Source organism: Anoplopoma fimbria, chromosome 11 (assembly GCF_027596085.1).
Source record: "Anoplopoma fimbria isolate UVic2021 breed Golden Eagle Sablefish chromosome 11, Afim_UVic_2022, whole genome shotgun sequence".
In the NCBI taxonomy this organism is placed as follows: domain Eukaryota; kingdom Metazoa; phylum Chordata; class Actinopteri; order Perciformes; family Anoplopomatidae; genus Anoplopoma; species Anoplopoma fimbria.
Window position 1 is genome coordinate 10,646,806 of NC_072459.1, and position 25,059 is coordinate 10,671,864.

At 42.1% G+C, this 25,059-nt stretch overlaps 1 protein-coding gene across 1 annotated transcript; it reads left to right on the plus strand.

Moving 5' to 3' along the window:
- The first annotated feature begins 1,503 nt into the window (after positions 1 to 1,503).
- LOC129098585 (dynein axonemal assembly factor 5-like) lies at positions 1,504 to 24,936 on the plus strand. The gene is made up of 13 exons (XM_054607632.1): positions 1,504 to 2,073; positions 2,642 to 2,826; positions 2,928 to 3,052; positions 3,300 to 3,418; positions 5,216 to 5,448; positions 5,835 to 6,059; positions 9,946 to 10,089; positions 11,705 to 11,873; positions 14,623 to 14,770; positions 17,719 to 17,869; positions 19,583 to 19,739; positions 20,059 to 20,250; positions 24,061 to 24,936. Exons 1-13 carry the CDS (start codon positions 1,536 to 1,538, stop codon positions 24,213 to 24,215), a joined length of 2,541 nt encoding a protein of 846 aa, XP_054463607.1. The 5' UTR covers positions 1,504 to 1,535; the 3' UTR covers positions 24,216 to 24,936.
- Positions 24,937 to 25,059: the final 123 nt, after the last annotated feature.

Genomic DNA, 25,059 nt, shown 5'->3' on the forward strand with positions numbered 1-25,059 from the left:
ACAATCTGTATTTTAATTTCAAAATGGTAACACCAAATGGTGCTAAAAATGTGTAGATTTGATATATTTTAATATTCAACCCAGGTGTCTTATTAACATCAATAGTTTGACTTGCATAGGCATGTGGAAGAATGTATGAACACATGTAATATGCTTGTAATATGTTATATAGTTATGATTCAGCTTTGTTATCATTGTTTACTATCTGCAAGAATAATGGGAACAACTTAAAACAAGAGTAAAGTTCCTTGAATGTGTACACATAGACTACTTGGCCATTAAAGCTGATTCTGAAGTTTAATTCATTCAACTGTTTCATTGTACTTTTTCAAGATGTATGGTTTGTTTATTTTTGTTGTTTAAAGTCCGCCCTAGTACAACATGTACATGTGCTACATCAATTATATTGCCCATGAGCACATTCAAAATGTTGAGTCTAGAAACACTAGAATCAGCCAATAAAATCAATCATGTGTATTTTTTTAGTTATTAGGAGCTTTATGATTCACATCTGTGAGCAATCAAAGAAAAACCATCACCACCGTCACTATTTGTATGTCAATGATCTGACAATGCCTCCTGATAACTACATGACTTCAAGTCTCAAAGATCATAGATTAAGTTGACTGTGCTCATATGCAACAACAAATAATTAGAACGATGGGCATTTTGTTATTAGGGCGGACTTTGTATTTATTATTAGTTTGTTTCTGCACTGTACTTTTGCTCTGGTTTATGCTCTTAGATGCTTGTTTAAGAAAGGAGATGCACTTGTGACTTCTGGTGACTAGCAGTTCTCTTGAATACCTATGTTGAATACACTTATTGTAAGTCGCTTTGGATAAAAGCATCTGCTAAATGACTGTAATGTAATGTATTTTAAGATAAGATAAGATAATCCTTTATTAGTCCTGCAGCGGGGAAATTTACAGGATTACAGCAGCAAAGAGGATAGTGCAAAACAAGAGACATAGTAAATAAAATTAAACATTTGTAAAAAAAAACAAAAAAAAAACACAAGATCAAAATAAGTATTATAAATAAGCAAATGAGCAATAAAAAACAGTAAAAACAGTAAAGAACAGTAGAGAATCCACATAAAACAGTAAAAAACAGTAAAGAACAGTAGAGAATCCACAGTAATATTATATATACAGACAGAAACTATTATAACTATTGTATTGCACAGTGTATTAGTGCATTAGTGTATTAGTGTCATGTGGTCTGCTGGGAGCAGAGCTGGTTGTGCAGCCTGACAGCAGCAGGAAGGAAGGACCTGCGGTATCTCTCCTTCACACACCGGGGGTGAAGCAGAGTCTGTCTATTTGTCTGTAAAAAACACGTTAGCTGGGCTATAACTTGTAGAAAAATGAGCTGTGGGCACCAGGACCTTCAGTTCACTTTAGAGGAGAGAGCTTGATGAGAGAGAAAAAGGTTGTGAATGCAAATAAAGTTTGAGATTTTTGAATCGGAAGCTGTCGTAAAGTAGCCGTTTGTTTGTCGTGAAGCAGCGGGTTGTCATAACGATAGTCAAGATGGCGGCGATGGCGGCTGGAGACGAACATGCTGCCTCTGAAGTTTTGAGAGGACTCGCCAGACATTTAAACTGTCTCAACGAAGACAACAAGGCGACAAGAAAGAGAGCTCTGGAGCTCATCAAGAGGGAGACTGTCGATAAAGGGCTCTCCAGCAGCGTCTTACAGGAAGTATTCTCCGCCCTTCTCAAGCCTCTACTCAAATGTCTGTCAGACCCGATGGAAAGATGCAGGGAGACCGCCATCACGATGATAACAGAGTTCATTCGTTGTGTGCCAAAACCGGAGAGGTCGCTGCCGTATCTCATGCCCTGTCTGGCTCAGAGGCTCGGGGAGAAGGAGCTCCCGGAGCCGGCGGAGGAGCTCCGGCTGTCGGCCGTAGAGATGTTGACACTGACGGTGGAGGTGTGCGGGAAGCACCTGGCGCCGTATCTCACCGAAATGATCAACATACTGCAGATGACCATCGTCGACCCTTTCCCAGATGTCAGGAGAGAAAGCTGCAAGTGCACCATCAACTTTGCAAAGTCTGTGCCAGGTTAGTGAAAGTTTTTTTTTGTTGATAGAGTCTGTTGCCATGGTTTCGAGCACACAGACATCAATGTGTGTGTGTCAGTGCTGAGAACTAGGACTGAAACTAATCTGTCAATTACTTTTTGGATTGATCATTTAGTGCAGCAGTTGCCAGCCTTTGCCAACAATCAACTTTTTTACCCACTGTCACCAGATCTAAATGTCTATTATGTATGACAAGTCAAGCATTTTTTATTCCCTTATTTCAGCTGAATCATTTTTAGATGCCTGAAAAGATAAGATTTTTTTTCAGTAATGCATTAGTTTAAGAAAGATGTATGTCTTTAAACCCCTTAGATGGACTCTTATCTCAATATTGATATTAAATCAATGTATCTCCCTCCTCGATAAACAATGTAGACATGGAAAGTAGCAGACTCAGTACCCTTGTATTATTTTTTTTTTTTTTTTTTTTAAGAGGAATCTCAAAAACTTACAAAATATATGCATTAAGTGTTATGTGCCATTTGAACCAAAGGCAGAGAGGATTGAATGGTGTGGTATTCATTTGATCTCTCTCTTTCTCTCTTTAGAGCACTTTCACATGCAGGCTGAGAGTCTTGTCAAGCCTCTGATGCAAACGATTTCTCATCAACACTCCCGGGTACGAGTGTCTGCCATTGAAGCAACAGGGGCTGTCATCCAGCATGGCACTGGGAAAAACACGGATGACGTGCTCTCTCACCTGGCACAGAGACTGTTTGACGACTCACCGCAGGTTTAAAGTTTAGAAGTGCATTGTGTGCCTTTTTTATATGTACTGCTAAGGAAGTTATTTTCTCAATTCTGATTTCTCTATCTTTCTCTCTTTTGTTCCAGGTAAGAAAAGCTGTGACAGTGGTGGTTGGTGATTGGCTACTTCACTTCAGAGACAGATACTCTTATTTCCATAAACTCATCCCACTCCTGCTGACCGGTATCAATGATGAGATCCCGGAAATAAGGTAAAAGTGGACATTGTGACTTTATTCTTTGCTTCATAATACAATGTGGCACAATCTGTTATACACTATCTATTCTTCAGATTTGTATACTAATATTTTACAAACATCTCAAAGAGGATTTTAATGTTGAAAGAAAACATCACAAAAATATCTACAACATATATGTAAAATACAGTACATAATATTGATAACAGACAGTGACAATGTTGATGATCGAGACAATGTGTTTCCACATCCCCTACTGCAGACTTCTAGCAGCTGATTTATGGAAACGTGTAGGAGCCCAGTGGGAGAAGGAGAATGAGGACGATATCAAGGACAAGATGGACTTTTTCCTCACCCCACCTCCCTTCTACCCACCAGGAGGTCAGTCACTGCGGGAATGGTTCTCTGGTTCTCACACTATCAGCTGTTTGCAAAAAAAAAGTCTTATTAATATATTGTGGGGGTTGCTGGCATCAATCAACTTCACTGTCCCATTTAATTTGCATATATCTAGCTGATTGTAAGATGCATAGGTTTAAAGAGATTAACTTTTGGAGTCATTGTCTGGTTTTATAATAGGCTTTTTTGAAGTTTGAAAAAAAAAGTTGCTTTGCTCCTGGCTGTTGCAACATCTGCAACTATTAAACACACAAATCCCTGTAGTAGAGCTTAGTGAATACAGGATTGGGTGGTAGCATTGAGATATACTATTACTACTGCCCACCAAAGCTCTTATTAGCATCCATTGTTGCTATTTTTCAACAAAGCAGAGAGGAAGGTCATGTATGTTGAAACTCGGTGATGTAAGGACTTGACTGTCTAGACAGACCTGATGTTTTCCAAGTGAAATAAACTTGGCAGGGAAATCCTTGTGATCCAGGTTAAGCTCATGCCATCAACTCAGACTTTCGTACATCCATTAAGATTATCTTCTTGGCTTATGTTAATAAAGGATTGATTTAGGTGAACTCTAAGGAATGGTGTCTGAAATTTAGTGTTACAGTAGAGCAAAGTTTCTTGCTGGTGCAATGGCTTCCTAGGTAAAAATCGATTAACACCAGTCAAATGCAAGAGTACATTTGGAATATAAACGTAATCTCTACACATTTTTCTGCATTAAATCATCCCTCTTTATTACCCCTGTCCAAATTCATAACATACAGTAAAAATAATGTTGCCTAGAACATCTTAGCTTTCAGGGCAGGCACTGACTTGGAAAGATAACTATCTGCCTCGAGGCTGGGGCTGAATGTGACCCTGAACATGGTCACCATGGCTTCCCTATGGGCCTGGCTCAGTGTGTGTGTTTGTGTATATGTCAGGTGTACAGTTCCTTGGCTTTACATCTTGGTTAAAGATCTTATAGATGTCCAACTGTTACACATGTGACAATGTGGTTGAGTACGAGCTTTGCCTGGGGACAGGAAAGGAAAGGAAAGGGGCTCTCTCTTTCTTTGTCTTTCTCTGTCTTGCCATCATAAATCTGCCGGGCCTCCGAGTGTGAAGAGGTCACTGTTAGACAGTTAGAGACAACCAGAAAGGGGCTTGTTTTGTCTTGTCCTGGTGTGTTTATCTGATTTATATCTGTCTTCCTTTAGTCCTCTCTTCCTCTCTCATTAGTGTGCCTATAGAAGAAGAACAATTAGGCTGGATAGAGAGAGAGGGAGAGGAGGGGAGAGCGAGGGTTGTTGTATTTCAAATGAAGAGGGCTATTTGAGAATGTCTTTCACTTGTAATGACACATTCCCTGTGGGGAAATTTTAATCATAAAAAGTTATAGGTAGAAAATGTTGAAGGCCAGACATTTCAAAACCTGCTAATCAGTAATATTTATTGTTCCATAAATGCTATTTCTTAAAACGTTTTGGATTTTACAATCTATATTGTTGTAAACTATCCGAACAGTCATACAAGTTAGATAAATAGACCTCACACTGACATCGTCATTGAGTCAGAAAAGATGTTGCAGTGAGCTTTCATGAACAAGGTGCTGGGTTCTTGCTGGCTATATATATATAAAAATATGTAATTCAGAAACCTTTAATGAGTATCAACAGTCTTCCAATCTCAGGGATATTATTCAAAGACATTCAAAAAAAATTACTACTTCAAATACTGATGTATAACTTTAGAAGAGTGAGTATCAAAAAGTTGAATGTTCCTCATTTTCTCCTCCAGTGGAGCGTCCGGGGCTCGGCTGCAGAGAACTTGTGGTGAGAAACCTGGGTAGGCTGGTGCCGGCCATTACCCACGACCTAACCGACTGGCTGGTGCCCACACGGTTCAGGACCTCTCAACTGCTCTCTGTGCTGCTGCTTCATGCCGAGGACCACAGCACCCAGCATCTGCAGCCTCTCCTGGCCACCCTCTACTGTGCCTGCACGGACACAGAGAGGGACGTGGTCAGCAATGTGAGTCCCATTGAGCAAGTCATCTGATCAGCAGGATGTTATATTTCACACTGTATTTCCTTTTTTGGATCAGGTATGTGTTATCGTAATGCTTGACCTGCTCAGACCCATAGAATTGTTTTGTGATCAGTTATTAACAGACAGAATGATTTCAGGACACATCTGTTGAGTTTTAGTTTGGGCCGGAGCAGGGCTCAAGGACTTGGGATGCACCTGTTTACGTCGGAGGATTCTGTAGTTCTTTTTGATCCAGACTTCCTGTGGTTCTCATCCTCCTTTACACTCCCTCATGCCTATGTGTCTCTCCTCGCTCTCTCTCTCTCTCTCTCTCTCTCTCTCTCTCTCTCTCTCTTTCTTTCTCTCTCTCTCTCTGTACCGACATCTAGTGCCTGGCAGCTGCTAAACTGTTGGGGACCTTTGTCCCTCCTGTCGTCTTCCTCAAGCTGCTTCTGGATCACGTGACAACTCTCTCCTCTTCCTCTCACCCCTGGGCCCCCCTCATGGTGCTGGCTGCGGTGCTGGGAGGCTGCTCCCAAACCCTCCTTAAACCACATCTCGAAAAGATCGCCAACACACTGTCCCAGCCCGACGTCTGCCAGGAATATCAACAGGTCAGCAGATGGGTTGATTGTGGTTGACCTGCTTTTTGCTTATTCACCTGAGAATGACTGCTCGTTGCCGGTAATGCCATCTACCCAATTCACACCCAGTGCAAACACATCCATCTACCGTTACTAAAGCACATCTTGAGCATCAGCTGTTTCCCAGACTTGTTAGGTGATCTTGACGCGGTCATAGAAAGTCATTTTCTTCACTCCCAGTGTACCTTAACACTCTCATTTCTGACAGTGACAGTGCTGTATATTTCTTGCCCAATTTGTCCCTTTTTATAGAAATAAGTTTCATGATAAGATGCCACATCTCTTGAAAGGGCTTTAGGTGAAGAAACTTCAAGAGTTTTCAATAGCACTACTGTACATGGTAAGTTCAGTGGGTCCACTGTTGAGTAATTTACTAAAATGCTGACCCTGCTAAAGTAAGCCACATGGTGTTTTTCTAATATAATATTACATGCCTCTGATCAAAACGACTCCGCTTACACTCATCTGTAAAATGTGCTCCTACAATGTTGCACATACCTTCTTTTTTTTTTTACGTAGCAGGAGAGAGTAAAAATATTATTTAAAAGCTTTTTTTAAACAGTCTCTGCAACAGTCTGCCAGTGGAAAAATCCCATCAGGTCCGGAGCAGACTCTTCCCGCTTCCTTTTCTCTTGCGCTAAATATGTTTCCCTTTCAGAATCAAAATAACAGTTGTCTGGCACAAGCTATTTTCTGATTCTGCCGCACAACTGACTCACCTTTACCCATGACCCAACCCCCCTCCCAATCATTCCTGCAAGAATTTCCTCCCTGGGATAATGATAACAAAAATCTACTAATTTCACGTGACCCCTGCAAAGCTGCTCTGACCTCGCTGAGCAGACAAGGCAGCGCATAGCCTTTGTTTTCTTTTATAGCCATGTGCAAGGTCTCCATACCGACTGCAGTTCATCCACAGAATTAAAAGAATCCCTGAAATTTCAAAGCCCGCCTGGTCAAGGCCAGTGATAGATGGCAGGGAAGTTGACCCCCTTCTGTCCTCCCTCGTTGCTATCCGGCGGGGTCAACCAGAGATAAAACTAACAGGACGGGACGGTCACACATTTTTACACAGATGGAGGCAGACCTCTGCTGCCCCTCGCTCCGATTCACCATCTATCTTCCTCTGTCCTCCTGTCTGTCTCTGTTTCTGACGGAAAAGCATGAAGCGTTGGGATTCAAGAGCTAACCCAGACAAAGCACCTGCAACATTCTTTGACAACAGGCAGGGTTCATAGCAGGGAGCAGTGCCAGATCACTGTGTAGCTTTAAATAACACCACTGGAGACGGGAGCACCTGCATCCCTCTCTACTTCTTTCTCCTTGTGCTGAAACGCTGACCCAGAATATTGTGAACTCTCCTAACTAACAGCTGCTCAATCCAAAGAGTTTGTTAGCCCTTAGATCCTTCATGATTTACTCATATTTGACAGTGGTTTAATTACCTGTATGCACACAAACAATGTAGACATGGAAAGTAGCAGACTCAGTACCCTTGTATTATCTTTATTGAGAAATTAAATATAAATAATCTTCAAAGTGAACAGAGGCAGGGGGAACTGCAGGGCTCCGTTGGGAGTTTTGGGAACAAGATGAAGATTTTAAACTGATATATGATACTTCTGTGCAACTTAACCTCGCCGGCTCTTTCAAGTCCCTGTTTTCTTTTCTTTATTCCAGAAGGAGAAAAAGACTGCTTACAAAAATAAATGACAGATGCTCGGAGAAAAATAAAAGTGTCGGTCTTAAATTGAAGATGATGTCAAGGGTTTGAGGGAAAATCAAAAGCGAGTCAGTGGTTAGAGAAGCCACAAAGATCTGAGGGACCCTCTGTAGTTAGATATATGATGGCGTTTGCTTATGCATCGCATACAGGTTTCTTTTAAAAGGGGTATTCCACAGAGGATTAACAAATCCCCACCATCACACACACAATTTACACAGCTGAGTGTCGCTGTGTTGTGGATTGCCATGGTGACGGGTGCATCACATTATCTGTAGGGCTGGGGTAATTGGTAAAGATTATACCAAGAGAGAGGAAGAAAGGCTTAGAGATGGGGCCTGACAGTGGATTTTCTTGTTAACAGTAATTATGTGGTCTTGGTGTAACTTTGTGAAAAAGGGCCTGACCTACAGTAGCCTTAAGGAACAGGTCAGCAAGAGCACCGGGAGAAAACAAGGCTTTGTGTCTCTTCATCTTGTCTATGCATGGAGAAACTTCTGCACTGGTGTCACAACGACCAGTGTTCTGCTGAACATACATATGCTGTCATACATCAGCATGTCTCCTGCATGCCTGCCTTTTGTCATGAATGATAGCTGAATATTGCTCCCCTCTCCACTGAATGACAGATGAGGAGAGGAGAGGAGAGGAAAGGCAGCATAGCAAACTTTACCTGACTACAAGGGGTTGACATCCCATGTACCGCCAGTGTTTGTTTTCCTGTTGCCGTAGCAACATCAGTAGCTTTGGGGGGGTTGAGCTCCCTACTGGATAGGAATCATCTTCTGGTATGGCTCCTTAAAGTGAAGTCGTGTGTGTGCGTGTGCGTGTGTGTCTGTGTGTCTGTGTGAGTGTATCCAGTGGTGGACAGATGCACACACACTGCGTAACGAGGCCCCTGGAGCGTGCCCAGGCCAATGAAACCAGGTGTATCTTGCCTGGCTCCAGGTGTCCACCTTGTCATTACAGCGCAGCACTTTTTCCGCTCTCCCTCTTTCTGTTTCTCGCCCAGCCAGCCCTAATGGCTGTTTTTCTGCACATGTATAATATGCGTGTCCCTGTATGTGTACGCTAATGTGTGTGTCTGCCACTGTTTGCAAGTTATTTCCACTACTGCCTCCCTGGAACTCCTCATGTGTTTCTGTGCCAATGAATTTCTTGGCCATAGGCAGGGATTTCCCCCATCAATGACTGCATGAACACATTCAAACTGGGGTGCAAAGTGCATTGAAGTTGTTGCTGCAAGTAAAGGTTGTTCAGGGCTGCAGGGATGTTAAGTTTAGCCTCAGACTGCCTGAGGAAATGTGTTTACACACATAAATGACATCCTGGATTTAAGATACACATAACAAGCTTTTTCCAGTGTGTGCTCAACACAAATGAAAACATTTGCACATTTGCCTTGCAGACTGGAAGTCCCGTAGCTCCTGCCTTTTTTTTAACGCACCGAGCATCTTTAATTGGCACTACACTTGTTTTCCTTCCACATTAAACCTTGTGAAATTGATAGTGTGCCCCCTGGTGATTGAGCTCTGGTATTTATCAGGGTGTGTGTTTTGAGCGATGGAGCATATCTGAAGGGTTGCATTGGGTATTTATTACTCACAATCACTTCAGTCCCCCTCAACACCCAACTCCTCATCACCGGACCAAAGTAAACACCTGGAGGGCGCTTAACCGGCTCTCAACCCTCCATATATTAAAAAAACATTCTCTCTCTCTCTCTCTCTCTCTCTCTCTCTCTCTCCCCCTCTCCCTCCCTCACTCACTCACACACACTTACCTTACCTTCCATATCCCCCTCAAACCTCCACCCTCCCCTCTCATCCAGCCCTAATGACAGGCTTCGAGAAAACAGGAAAAGGGGCCATGATCCCAGTGATGGCATAGAAATTAGCCTGAGCCGCAGGTCTCTGTCTAAACATGAGCTCAGCACAACACTGGCTGACAAGTGACAGCAATATCACACACATTCATGTCTGGAGATGGAAAGTTCCCACTCTGTGAAAAAAGGAGATTGTGAGGATTGATTTGCTTCATTGATAAGCAGGCTGAACATTCAAGACAAATACTGCTCACATCAGTTCAAAGCCAGACAAGACGATCTTATAATATATCTCTCTTTTTTTCCAGGTTGTGTACTTGGAGCAGTTGTTGGCCTGCGTGGATGAGCTGTTGCGTCAGTGTGAGTCAGACCGCGGCTCAGTTAGCCTGCAGCTGCTGCAGGTGTTGGTCACTGTCCAGAGTCTCTCCACTGAGCCACGTCTCAGCGAAAAGGTGAGAAAACACAACTCAACAGTTGGAAGATGTAATCCCAGATACTTCTTCTCTGCAGCTCTTCCATCACTTTGTTACACATGGGGGAACCAGCTTAAGCTAAAATAATCCTTTATTAGTCCCGCAGCGGGGAAATTTGCAGGATTACAGCAGCATAGGGTAAAGTGCACACAAGAGACATAGTAAAAGAAAGACAAGATAAAAAATAAAATCATCATTATCACCTCACCTGAGTAGTTCTTAAATTCTACTTTGAAATGGCCCTTTTTTACCCCTTCGATTGTAGTTTTCCATCCTTTTTTTATTAGAAAGGTAAGGAGGTTTTATGAAGCAAGACAGTTATTTGAGGAATGTCAGCATTTGTACGAGTTCAAAGTGGGCAAGGCCAACTGTATGATTACCCACTTAGTCAGGGAAGCTGAAATTGCACCTTTGGAGTGGAACTTTAAATCCAGTCCTGGGTGAAAGGAGGCGGGTGAAAGGTGGAGAAAAAGACAGACATAAATAGATGAAACATACAGATGGAGAGAGGTGAGTTGTGTTTCTTAGCAGGTGTGTGTCATCGGCCCAGTCCCATTTGTGGCTCCATAACGCCTCCTCAGACCACAGCAGCCAAGCAATACGCAAGTAACAAGCTTGCATGTCATGGTCAGCCTCTAAATGCAAAGGGACAAACAGGAACAGTGACAAGTGAAGCCAACAGTGTCTCAGGCCAGCGCATCGCTTAACTGCTGGTCGCTGAAGGAGGCTAATGACAGGGAGAGGAGAGCGGGAAGTGATTGGCAATGCTTACCAGACACCACAGGGGCCACCAGTGTGACTATGTGTTTATGTCCGTCTGCATCAGAGTATATGTTCAGACTTGGAGCAGTGTTAGAGAAGAGATGCGAAGGAATGGATTAAGAAAAAGAGAGGGAGGGTGAGAATGGCCTTGGGTATTCCCAGAACCAGAGGAAAAGCGGAACTTGTTTTTGTGTTTTTTTGAAAAGGGGCACGTCTTTCCCATCAGTGGACAGCTCAGAGTTGTCTAGCTCTCTTCTGAAGGGGCCAATCTGTGACTCAGACATTGTCTCTGTCCCTGTCAATCCCTGAGGGACTATGAAGGGAACTATGAAGTGCCCTAAAGGTCAGTTCCCCTGCCCTGAAGAGTTAGCTAATTATTTACTCTGCTATCTTTCATTCCCGCCCTTTCCTCCCAGCTCCGTTTTATTGGTGTGTGTATGTGCATAAGTGGCGATTTGTGTGCGTGTGTTTCTGTCGATTCCTCTGCCTTTGTGACATCCTGTGTATCTGTCTGGGGTTTTGTTTTTAAGTGGTTTAATGTGTAAGACCTTGTCATGTCTGCAGTGTTGTTCTTCCCATGGATTCACATGATAATTTTGGTCCTCCCGTGTGAGCGTGACCCGAAGAATTCCTGAAATTACAAGAAAACAGCTGTAATTGTTGAACTTGAACACATAATCACTTTTTTTTTTTTTCATCAACTCTTCATTTGGCCTTTCTCCTACCCAAACATTCTCTGTCACTTAGTCAAATGATTTTATGTAAAAGAATGCAAGTAAAAAAAATAAATGTGTTGACATGATTTTGTTCCACCTATCCCTCTCTCCTGTAGGCCTTGGAGAGTGTACAGCTCTTGAGTAAGGTGCAGGGCCTGGACTCAGCGATGGAGCTTTATAGACAACATATGGGCCAGCTGTTGGAATGGCTATCTGGCTCTGTCAACACCTGGTCCAGTTACTCCCCACAGAGACTTCAACTGCATATCATAGTCACACAATCAGGTGAGAAGTGAAGCCCGAATGTGCACAAGACATTGCCAAATTATACAGCAGGTGCTGAAGTTTGCACATATAGAGACACAATGATGGTCAAAGATTTCCAGTAAGGTATCGAGAATTTGGTATGTCAAATGACCTGTTAATGATGGGAAAATCACTATGTCAGTCATCAGTCTGAACATGCTCTTTGGTTCCAGCTCACCTCAACTCGTTGGTGAGACTATTTAATCTAGATCATGTTTTATTGAACATTACTGCATAATATAGTTTGTGAAGCCATTCTTTCCAAAACTTGTTCGGACACGTGTTACATCATATTTTAAGCGTCAAGCTGTTTTCCTGTTCATACATGATCCATCATTGAGGCAGCACATCAAAACCAGCAGCTGTCAAAGCAGCAGCACAGATTCTCTCTTGTACAAAGAATCCAGATAGTTTCTTGAAATTGTTTGGGATGTGTCCAGATGTATTATTTTCTAGCACCTGCACTCATAGAAGAAGCAAAAAGCCTCAACTATATTTACATATACTCGCACACTACTCCTGAGAGGTATGTCGGCATCAAAAGTTGGACATGCAAGTGTTGATGGTGTTCGGGGCAATTGTCAGCACCACTTGATGGATATGAGGGCTGTCAAATGTCGCAGTATTTAAGGTGCATCCATTCATTGGGGTGTCAATCAATAAATCATACCGATTTTAGTATGATTTATTGCTTAACGCCCCAATTGATGCGTGCTGTTCCATTGTTGTTCTACAAGATGTTGCCCATCAATGACCATTAATCAAAGACACAGTGGAAACATTTCTGTTACCCAAGCAAAGAGGCTCATGGTAAAACATACCCACAGGAGATAAATAATAAAACAAAACAGGACTGTCATTATCACCAGTTGGCTTTCTGACTTTAGTAAATCCCTGTTGCTCCCTCTGTTTGTCAGTCATAGTGTCTCAGTCTAGAGAGGTTAGTGTGTGTTTGCGTGCGGTGGGTTAGTAGGTTAAAAAGCTGTGACCCTGTCTTTGGTGCTGAGATTTCCCATTACCTCCCTCTTTACCATATAATCCTCCATCATCAGCACCTCCATGTACCACACTTTCATCTCCATCTCTGTCTCCCTCCCTCCTCTCCCTTTCTAATTGACTGGGCAGCTGGGTACCCCTCTAATCCCCCCCGACACACACAGAGTCTCACACACAGTCCCACGGCTAACTGACCAGTCCATTCTAAGTCCACTCAGTGATCCCCATGCAGGTCACTACATCAAACGGCACCACAGCCGCCTGCTCTTGACCTTACCCTGGATCAAGGCTACTTTGAAGCTCTTTCTTTGTGTGTGTGTGTGCGTGTGTGTGTGTGTGTGGCATGTTGAATGCTGCTCTAAGCTTCCCTTGGTTTCATTTCTTCTGATCTTTGGTCTATTAACATGACCCAAGGACTTTATTACGGCCAGCCAGACAGACAGCGTGTTGCTGCTTTCTTTGATGTTCACATGATTCGGGGAAATCGGCCCTCCGCTGAACAATTGACGGTAGTTAATTTGACAACTGAGGATTGGTCATTTTGCTTGCTCATCAGCTCCTCACACACTCACACTGTGTTCGTGGAGACAGGAATAATTATTGCCCTCTCATATCCTCCTCACAGTCTTTTGTCCTTCAGCTGGTGTGAGAATGTCTGGTCCATTGTGTGTAAACTGGAGCACTCTCCCTCTCTCTCTTTCTTTTTGCTTGGGTTTTAGTGCCTTGCTAAAGGACAGGATACATGTTGACAGTCTCTGTAAACATGACTGAGGTCTGTTAGTGTAGTGATCTGTCCTACTGCTGCCTTGTCATATCCGTAGATTGTGTGTGGCAATGTCTCGCTTGTTAAATGACACACAGATATCCACATCGGATAAAATGAGTCTCTCGCCCGGTTTTCCCTTATCTCTTTCTTACATTGGTTGCCACCCTCGGGCAGTCTCAGGATTTCCTCTGTCTCCTCTGAGTCCAAACAGAGCATGGACACTGTTATCACTCTTAACACCCAGATTACTATATATAGCTCTGTAAACATGAAGTCAGACGGTTGGTGGGTGGCTGTGTGGGCATGAGTATAACTGGGAATATTTGCTCTGTGAGTTTCTTATTTTTCCTGTAATAGAGTGTTTGTATTGAAGTGGTTGTCACACAAAGACCCTTTTATGTCTCAGTTCCTCGGAGCACTGTGTCACTGTCTTGCCAGTACATTGAGGTCTCAATAACAAGCCCTCTGGTCTGTACTAAACATAAAAAGTCTTCAGTCTATGTGGGTCTTTTCCTGTTTCGCATTTAAGGGTTTGCCTGGAGTCTGGACCTAGGTTAATAAACAAAATGTCTGAATGAAAGTTTCTTCGATCCGAAAAGTAAACACTACAGTTTTTAACGATTAGTTAAGTATTGAGTGGTTGGACTGAAAATGAGTGGTTACTGAATTAATTTAAGTCGTTTGACTGTTGCCCCAGTAAAGTGGCAAAGGAAGACCTAGGATTCAGGTGAACACACTAGGTTCAGTCTTTATCATATTACAATAGTAGAGGCATCCGAAAGCCTAATTGTTAAGATGCATATAGCTGCAACAATCCTGGTTCAATTCAGGTTGGTGACCTATGTTGCTTATTATTATTATTATTCTCCCCCTGTGCAATATATATCTTCTGTATGTACTATAAACTTTTTCAAAAAACTCTTCCAATACCAGCAATGCAAAACTGTGTGTGTGTGTGTGTTATAGGTCCAATGATTGGGGAGTTTGTGAGCCAGTTGATGCCCCTGCTGTACAACTGCCTTCAACCGGACAGAGACCCAGAGATGAGGATGAGCATCTTTACAATGCTTGCTAAGTTGCTACTGGATGCAACCAACACACTGGATTCCAAGGGGTGAGAGGGCCACATGCGCACATACTATGCACACAATAACCTCTCGATATACACATACACACACACACACACACACACACACACACACACACACACACACACACACACACACACGCACACACACACACACACACACACGTACACACACGTACACACACACAGAGAGTGGAAAAAAAGACACACATAACAGCTAAATTGCAGGTTCATTTTCTGCCATTTCATCAGTTACTTTAGGCTTTAGTTGTTTGTGTTTGTCTAGTCGGAGTTTTCCAAGTCATCGTTATTAGCTCAGCTCATATTTTTAGACTAAACCTCACATTAACCTGCAAATTAGTACCGCACCCACTGGGGATCATAATTAGAAACACACATAAAAAAAACATAATAGTGTAATTTTCATGAGGTCGGTGTAACCCCATCAGCTTCTTTAGGATATGCGGTAAATTCAGGCAGATGATGATTTGGGTATATATCAGGCATGATACAGTTCATCATACATAAAAAAAATTATAAACCCCTTTTCAAACACCACATAGACTGTAAGGAGTCCCATTTGTGTAAACATGGTTTATTTGGGAGTATCGGTTAGACTATCTCAGAAGAGAATGAAGAACCATAGGATGGATGTCTGACATGCAGAGAGAAGCTTCCGCTTGTGGGTTTTTCCTCTCTGCTTCCACTCTCAACATCCAGGGTTCCCTCCGAGCCCTCAGCTGTCCAGCCTCCAGGCCGGGCTCAGAGCCCTAATCTGAGGGAATGCATTAAACCTGAGGCCCTCACCGGGTCCCAGCGAGCATAGCAGCTGCTGCTGTCAATCACAGAGAAAAACCCCAACCATGGGGTTGCCATGGAGACATCTGTGCAGGGTGTAAATAACCGTAACCCTACAGTAAAAAAGGTCCATAAGGGTTGGGAGGTGTTTCTATTGGCTAATATGAGGGATAGCTTTTGGCATGAGCCTGGCAGCAGTTCAAAGAATATAAGACAAACTAATATCCTTGTCAGTGAAAAATGTGTATAACCAACAGGAAGTTTTCCTAAGCCAAAACATTGTGCCACCTTTGCCAAAAACGTTGAAATTGGAACTTTGCTCTCAGCCTTCATCATATTATTTTGTCCATCCAGTGAATTTTAGACAAAAGGAGCCTCTGTCTCCCAGCGTGGCCACCTGTGCTGCTAACTGTCTCTCTCATTCCTCAGCTTTATCTCCGGTAATCACAGGACCATCAGAAGACAGAAATCATATTACACCTTCTAAAGCTTTCAAACAAATGTTAACTTACTGTATATGGGGCCGTGCGGTGCAGTCTGCCATAATATTTCCATTCATACTCATCTCATCCCTCCATTCATGATTTATGGCCTGAGCTTGCTCAGCAGATTGAAGCCCACACACACGCACACACACACGCACACACACACGCTATATGTCATCAAGAGGGCAATGATAGTCATACAGAAAACTCTTCTCTTTGTTCTACAACCAAAATAACATAATGACAGCTCCGCTATGAAATAATCAGAAAGGGAAAGTAAGCATGTGTACATATAAATTCCTTTCATCCACATACACACACACACACACACACACACACACACACACACACACACACAGACATAGACATAATGTCTTTGTTTCATGTGGATTTCCATGCTGTGATTAAAAAGCTGTATGTGAAATTTAAGTAGAAGGTGATGTGTGAGAAATGAAAGTTCATCCTCTTTCCCATGAATGTGGCAGGCAAAAATCCTCTGCCACTTACAAGGGAGATAAGAGTGTGTGCTCTCAGGCATTTGTGAACTGCAAAAGTCTTTCATCTTAATTTCAGCTTTCAAGACATAAAACAACCAAAAAATGTCACATGTGGTTTCCCTTAAATTGCTATAAGATAACATACAACAAGACAAAATGAGGCAGATCCAATTGTGCATGTATCAAAAATGACTGTGTGTTCCTGAAACATGACTTCACCTCAACATATTGGCAGATCATTTATTCGGTTTTAAGTAAGTAACTATTTCAAGACTTGAGGAAGGAATGGACAAAATCAAAATCTCTTCATATATGAAGATATGGCAAATGTATGCATAATCATCCATGAAGAAATCAGAGGATGTTCAAAATAACTGGGTTCCAGTGTTATGTAATATATGGAACCAAATAATTTTTTACACTTGTCAAACACTTTACTATGGAATTAAGTTTAAATCAGTTATTTGGATAACTGACATTTGTAGACAAAATGCATGATGAGAGCTGAACATTACTTCCGGTGAAATCTGATGACCCGATTTAATTGAATCACTGCCCGGTCCTACTTTATGACAAACTCATTTACTGGATAAGCTGTACATTTTCTGCTGTGATGTGCTGTGAGAGAGGTTGTTGTTTGCTCTGCAGTTGCTTTGTGACCAACACAGAAGTGCAGATAGCTTCACTGTGTAGAGACCTACGAGGTGTACAGACAAAAATCCCTGGAAATATGTGTGTATGCACAGACATGCAAGATAAAGGTTTTTTTTTCTTTTGGACATGATCCCTTCTATGTGGAAAAATGTCTTTCCATCTCCTGGCTTCATTTATGATGAGCTTTCAACACCTGTCAAGATGAAGGGACTGAACAAGCGCAGCAGTACACAGTCATGGCTGTATTAGTGGAACATAGTCTCCCCCTACTGGCACTGAAACATTACAGCACATTTTAGCAAACTTATGTCATGGCAAGTTTGTTGTGATACCAGCTGAACAGTCCGAGGCAAGAGGCATCCAACAGAGTTAGTGGAGTTGTTTGGAGCGAAAGGGCAGTGGTAGTGTGGTGTTTGACAGGATGTAAGAGGGCCTACGCCCGCATGGAAAAGAGAGGGAGAAGGGAAAAGAGGACACCCAGATGTTGCACCCCTAAGCACCTGCTTCTGTCTCAATATCTTTGCTCTCTGGCTCCTTCCAGGCTTTTCCGTGATGAGTCAGAGAAGTTCCTGTGTGACGTCTTGCTTCCTAACCTGGTCTGGCGTGCAGGTCGTACTGCTGCTGCCGTCCGCACCTCAGCCCTCAGCTGTCTGCTGGCCCTGCTGCACGGAGGGGCCATCACACCAGGACAGGTACATACACTCACAAAAATGCTGCATGGGCGTTGCACATATGACAAACAGGGGTTTATTCCCACCTGTGCAAAAGGACCGATGAGTGTTGGAAGTGAGCAGCAGATATAAAAGGTCCCAAGTAGTACGTACTACTGATCTCCAATCTGCAGAAACACTTTTTATTGATTCAGCTGTAAAGGAAAAGATGTGGTAGTGCATTCTTTAAATCCACTAGGGGTGGACATTTACTTCAGATTTTCTGTTTTATTCATTTCACATCCAAATAGACGGTCCCACTTGGTCATTTAGGAAAATATATCATCCACCGTCTTTCTCCGCTTGGCTGAAAGAGTTGGCCACGGCAGGTAGCAGGTGTACGAGGGGGCAAGCGGGTTCACATACCTTTGTCCCTAAGGAACAGTGCTTCCCCTGTTCTGGGCCCTTGTTGTACGTAGGACCTATTACCGGGACATGCCCTTGCACCTGCCTGTCCGAGCATGTGCCCAGTTACAGTATTTGTGCTCACACACACTCACACATATGGCTGTTTGCCCTTGCGAGTGCAGAGTTACCAGGTTAAACCGGCTCACACACTTAATCTATTCACGCTTTTTTAACTACAAGGCAAAGCAAACAGCTGGGGGACAATGTGAGCGTTGGTGTGGGTGTAGTTGCGTGATCCAACTTCTAATATCTAATGGCAACCAAACGTCCTCACAAGAATAAAAAAATCTGGAAAAGTGTTGTATAACCAGGGCATTGGTACCTTCCAAGTGGGGGTTCAGAAATTGGGTTCGGATTTAGGTTACAGCTAAAACAACATGTCCAGATGGTTAAAACAATATGAGGTTATGTGTTGTTTCCACGGGCACATCAAACAGCATTTCATTTAGGAGGACATTGTTTCCTCAATACTCCCTGTGAAAACAATTAGCAGCTCTAGTTACACTTGGCACACTCATATCGTCACTGATGTAATGCCGGATCTCTTCTCTGCCAAATTGTCCTCCTCTTTCTGTCTCATTCCCTCCGTCTTCCCTCGCTCCCTTTTTTTACTGTTTTGCCCGCACGGTTTCGATAGCAAACAGACGGGCTGACAGAGGGTTTAGCCATTACCTCTTGGCTTGTGGGTCTGTGTGCTCAGCCTCACCTTGTTTGTCCATTTCCTCTGTTTCTCATCTGTTGGTGTGATGAAAACATCGGTCTACACTGTACTTCTGAAGTTGGGCTCCATGCCCGAGTCCATAAACTAATCCAGACCTGATGTGAATCTGTCATGCTTAAGGTGATATTTCACTTCGGTACAAAGAAACACATACATCAATGTAAATAATTGAAGAAAAGTATGGAAACTGTTCTTTAAATTTCCTTGGGACGGGTTGTCACTTTCACTATTGAGCCTCGTCTTTTCTAGTTCTCATTGTTGATAACTAAGGGGTGTAAATTAAATGGAATCACACTTTTTTGAAAGGGTTTTTGAAATTAAAATAAGTGGTCCTGACTACACAGGTTCAAAGCAGTCACTCTAGTAAGTTTAAATTAAAAAAAAATCTTTGCCTTTTTCATCACTAAGCTGCACAAAAACACTGTTCAGTAAACTGCTTTAATCTCCTTTAATCCTTTAATTTCCTTAAGTGAGATCAAATTGTATTACACATATGGGGAGATATTGAGCTTGTTATTTAACATTTAGTAGATTTGACAGCTGGTCTATGCCTTTTCTGTGTGCAGCTGCTGTGTCTGGAAGAGAAACTGAGTCCACAGGTGTTATCAGCCCTGGAAGAAGACTCTCAGATGGGCAGACTGTTGGCTTGTCGCTCTCTGTCAGCCATACTCAGACTCATAGGAACCGATCTGCACCCAGAGGCCCTCAACAAGATCTATCCCGGTAGGTGTAGAACGCACACAGAAATGAATTAACTACATTTTGTCACACTGCCTGCTGAAATGTACACTTTACAATTAATTCAGTAAAACCACATGTCACTTTTAATGCATGGGGAAACATTTTACTTAACTTATGTCTGCCCGCATTTTAAATAATTGACGTCAGGTGAAAGAAATGTGGCATTAAAATAAATCCTTTAAATTGGCTTGGATTATAATGAAGATATAGAAAACAGTAGTTTACCCACAAAACAAATAAATTGTTAAGATTGTTTTGTTTTTTTATCTATTTTCTGTGTGCGGGTGTCTGTCCTCCACAGTGCTGCTGAAGCGTCTGGACGACAGCAGTGATGAGGTGCGCAGCGTTGCCCTGCAGGCCCTCGGGCTGTGGCTGTCCAGCCTAACCAATGACTACAACCCTGAGCTCTGTGCTGCTCATCTGCAGCTCCTCTTCCAGCAGCTCGTCCTGCATCTGGATGACCCTGACGGATCAGTCCGGGACAAAGTGCTCGGTAAGATTGGAAGGGGTATTTTGAAACGGCAACCTCAGAGATGAGGATGGAGTGTTGATAGGTAGTTGATGGTAAGGGCTTAACAGGAGGATATGCACATGGCCCCATAATGCTGTGTGTAGAAATGAATAAGTAGTCAGGATCTTAAAAAAAGATTTACTCCATGTGGAATGCACCGTAATCTTTTCCATGAACACTTTATGATTCCTGACTATTAATCATAACACTTTTTTATAGTTGGCCTTTAATGCATTGTTGACAGTCAGTCATGTGTATACAGTATACTGTATATGGTTTGAAATGACTATGTGATAAGGACCTTATGAACATAATTATCTGATGAACATATTCAGCTGATACAGATAGTAAAGATGGTGATGGTAAAAGTGAAGTGATGATGAAAGCAGAGTTTTGCCATGATGATCTGCAGACCAGCCTGCTGTTTTTGAGACACTCACAGAAGGATGAGATGAATAAGGGGTATCCTCTATCAAACGCTAGATTATTGCCTGGCTCGCTGCCAGAAGATTCCACCTGTACTTTATTTCAAAAGCACTCCTTCTTTTTCACACAGTTTATCACAAAAAGCAGCTAAAGCAATACCTCCTGCCAAAGCAAGCCCCTAGGGGCTGAATGGGAGGTGGCCCCTCAAGCGAAAACACAAGATCCAGATATGGATAAGCGCCCACCTGACAGAGACACTTCACAGGTCAATATGTGAGCCCTAATATCTGATTCTCCCCTGCCAGTGCACCTGGGACAGACTGGGCTGTTTGTGTTCAAATCTCTGCCTCTCGACAAAATATCCCTTTCCAACACAGAACAGCTAATGACAACCACATGGGACCCCCCTCCCCTCACCACCTATCCAAATCTTACCCCATATCTATCCCACTTAATCCCTCCATCTTTTATCTGTCTGTCGTAATTCCTCACCTCATACTCAGTGTTTTCAGACAAACCTGTTGCTTCACAACTGTGTTTATTGATTTATCAGTGGAAAGTCTGAGTGGCTTTTCCTGCAGTGTGTAACCAAGTCTCAGCTCCTCTGGACTTCCACTCTCTCCCACTCTCATGGATGTTAGCTGTCATTACTTCTGACAGGATGCAGGTGAGGGCTGAAGCCTTAGCCAGCACAGAGAGGCCTCTCTACGGGATCTCTCATCTTCATACTGCTACACATAGAGGAGACGAGAGGGCATTCACACACTCACCAGATGGAGCAATAGTTTTCATACCATGAATTCTAGCGCTGCAAGACAGCTTTTGAAAGCCTTCCAAGGACAATAAGCATTTCTGTTGATGCCATTGGTTATCAGAGTGTCCGTAACCTTGACTGCAGAAGGCAGAATAACACATGTAAATCAACTCATGAACCGGCCTTCGCCCACATACTGTATATCTGTATTTCTTGCAGTTGAATAATTTTGCTTTTTTGTGCCTGTGTACGTTCAGAATTTGCTTTGAAAAACTATACTGTTATTCTGTGTGTTCCAGTTCAAACATGAAAGGGATCATTTTTAGATTTTCTCTGTTGTCTCAACTGATGCTTGATATGATTTATCTTCAACTCATGATCTGGCAATAAGTTACTCACCAAAACTGATACTAGGCAAAAGATAATTCTGGTTATATTTCAGACCAAAGCCATTATTGAATTGATCCTGCTAACGAGTATCGTCGGTTTGACCGATGTCAATGATTGATCTTATTCCTCTGTGTCGAAGAGCTCAATTGTTTTCTAAAAAAACTTAATGAGCCACACTGTTGCACTGGGTGACATGTTCCTTTATCAAGATGAACATGAGCTTTATAGTTTACTCTCAATTTGATCCCACATACACTGTCCTACTGTAAATACGCCCTAGAGCACTGAACTCGCATGTAAAAAAAAAAAAAAAAAAAAATCCCTGAACACATGCATTTAATTCAGTTTCAGTAACATTTGCTAAAAACTATACGTGCCGAGCTGTTTTAAGAGATTATATCCCCTTTTCTTTGTTTCTTTTTTAAATAACAATACAAACAATATATTTGTGACCCATTTACTTTAAAAGATTTCCCTTTTTAGTGGGAACAAATGGATTTGGGTTTGAGATTCAAAGATAGGCAAGGGAAGTCAGAAGGTGTTGAGAGACACACTGTAATTTGTTTTATCTTTTCATGGGATTTGTTGACAGTTGATAAAAGTATTTTATTATTCTTTAAACATAATTGTCTGTTACCAGACGAAACTAAGTCACTAAGTTATTTGTTGAGTTAAACAGTTCTCATGTCAAAACATGTTGGTAATGCATAACTAATGAAAGAAATGCATAATAACTGTTTATCTGCCTCAGAGAGTGTTTTAGCAAATCTTGCCCAAACAGTTTAAAGATACAAAAATGAGCCATTGTGTGTAGTCAAGTTCCTTAAACTGTGATCTCCATGAAGTGCAGTGGATTCCTAGACAGCTCGGAGTCTCTTTGTGAAATGAGATGACCTCATATCTTGCTGAGTGATCGACTGTATCTGACAGCACCCGTAACCGCCTGCGCCGCAAATGTGGAGGCATTCCTCACTCTCATGCATGGCTCTGTTTGAAGCTTTCTCTTTTTTCTTCCTCCTCGCACTCTTTCTTCCTCTCTATCTTTCTTTGTTCCTTTAATAGTAGATCCCATTCTTATGCTTCTTGGATTTCAAACGCATGTCTGTGAAGTGGCTTGATTTGTGCAGCATGTCCTGACAGCATGATGGACAGTTACCCCCATCTCCCTCTCATCCCTCCTTCTCTCACTCTTCTAGTCCTCCACCGTGATAATCCTGCCGTCCTGGCAGCACGGCTGCTACCTGCTCAATCACGCAGACTGTTGGCACGGGTATAGCTCACTTCTCACAAGTCGTCATTGTTCTCCTTGAATTTAAAGTCCCACCACCCCACCTCCATCCCATCTGAGTACAGTATACACAAAAGCTAAAAATCCCCTCCATCTCCTTGAAGAACAAAGGCGGGTATCGGATGATGAGTTTACATGAGCTGACTCATCCAGCGTGATGGCATGCCACCACTGGAAGAGCACTTTTGCATTGTGGTTTCCGAAGCATTTACCCATTGAGGGCAATTCAAGTAATTCAATATACTACTGAAAATCAGCAGAAGGTGTGGGAACAGTAGAATAATTGAACAGAGGATTATTGCCTCTCGGTGGAAGAAAAGGGCACCTGCACAGACAATGTGTGAGTTGTAGAGTCCATGTGTTGTAGTTCATCACTGCCATCTGCTGGCGTTGTAACTGCTTTTTGACTTTGTTACAAAAATCCTCAAATCAAGAGAGTATCTATCAGCCTGTACAATGTTAGAAACTAAAAACTTCATTCAAGATCTATGGTAAACTTAGGTTAATGTGCCTGGATGTGAATAAAGTCATTTTTGCTGAGCATTTGAATTTTAGAGAAACTCTTCCACCCTCTAGTTACATGTTTTATGGAGAGAAATTGACCTGATTGATTCTCAAAAGCAACATTGTAGAAGAATAGGATGATAAGACCATCAATACATTTAATCTTAAAGTCACAAGCTTCCATACCTGGAGTTAAATTGGTCTCCGCTGAGGGATTATGCTCAAGGAATAGTTTGGGCAATAAGTTTATTGGCTTTCTGGTAGAGAGTAAGATGAGAAGTCAATACATTTTTGTGTGCTTTTAATGTCGAAACTTTGGTTACTGCAGAGGATATTTATGCAGAACGTTGAGTATTTCAGCTTCTATTTGATTGTGTCCTCTTTCATCTCTTATCCTGAGTGCCGACTGTATCTGCTTGTGTGTTTCCAGAGATTCTGAAGAAAGGCAGCTCGGTCCACCCGGCACTTCTGAGAAGGGAGGTGGAGGCAGTGAGAGACCAACAGCGGAGTCGTCTTTACTGCGACCAGCTGCTCCAGCACATCAGCTCACTGCCCACAGAGAACACAGCACAGTGTCCTGAGTGACATGAAGTCTGTGCCTTAATTCAAAGTACTCCCTCACTTTTAATTGGACAACATTGATGAACAACCTCGAACAACATGCTGTTATTAATACGATGGAGCATTTTTCACTTAAGGACTCGTTCTCCTTAAACTGAAACTACTTGCCTTAAATTAATTAACCCTCATGTGGATGAGTGGATGGCTGATTATTTTTATTTATAGTTGGAACTTTTCAATATCCCTTTTAATGCATAATATGTCCCTGACCATTTGTTCAAGAACAGTTTTTCTGCACTCATTCCTTTAACTGTATTCCTTTGGTTCAGATTTGTGGTTTTAATGAAAACAAACAAATGTTTGATGCATTGTTGTTGTGTTTTAAATGTGATACACTCATAAGAGCTCTTGTGAATTCCTGTACCCAAACTCTCACCATCCCTGCCTGCAGATGGCGCTGAGTCTAAGAGAAGCTGTGGTGTGTTTGTTGTCTCCAAAATTCAAGTTCTTTTTCTTTTGTTAAAAAATACTTAAATATTGAGATGGTAAAAAAAAAAAAAAAAGAATACATTCAAATAAATCGGAATCTTTTAAATATTGAACGTGACCATCATTAAATAATTTATATAACAGTAATATGCATGGGTAGTTTCTATACAAATTGTGAAAATGAAAATAGTACTTTACACATTTATCCTAGTCACTTCACTATTAGCTACATTTAAACAGCTGACAATGGACTGATTGTCATTTTGGAAGGTATATGGCTTATATATAAATAATTATAAATAAATATATATGCTATATATATTCTTTTTTTATTTTTTTTTTTTTAACTTGACATTGACCGTTACGCTCTTCTCCATCC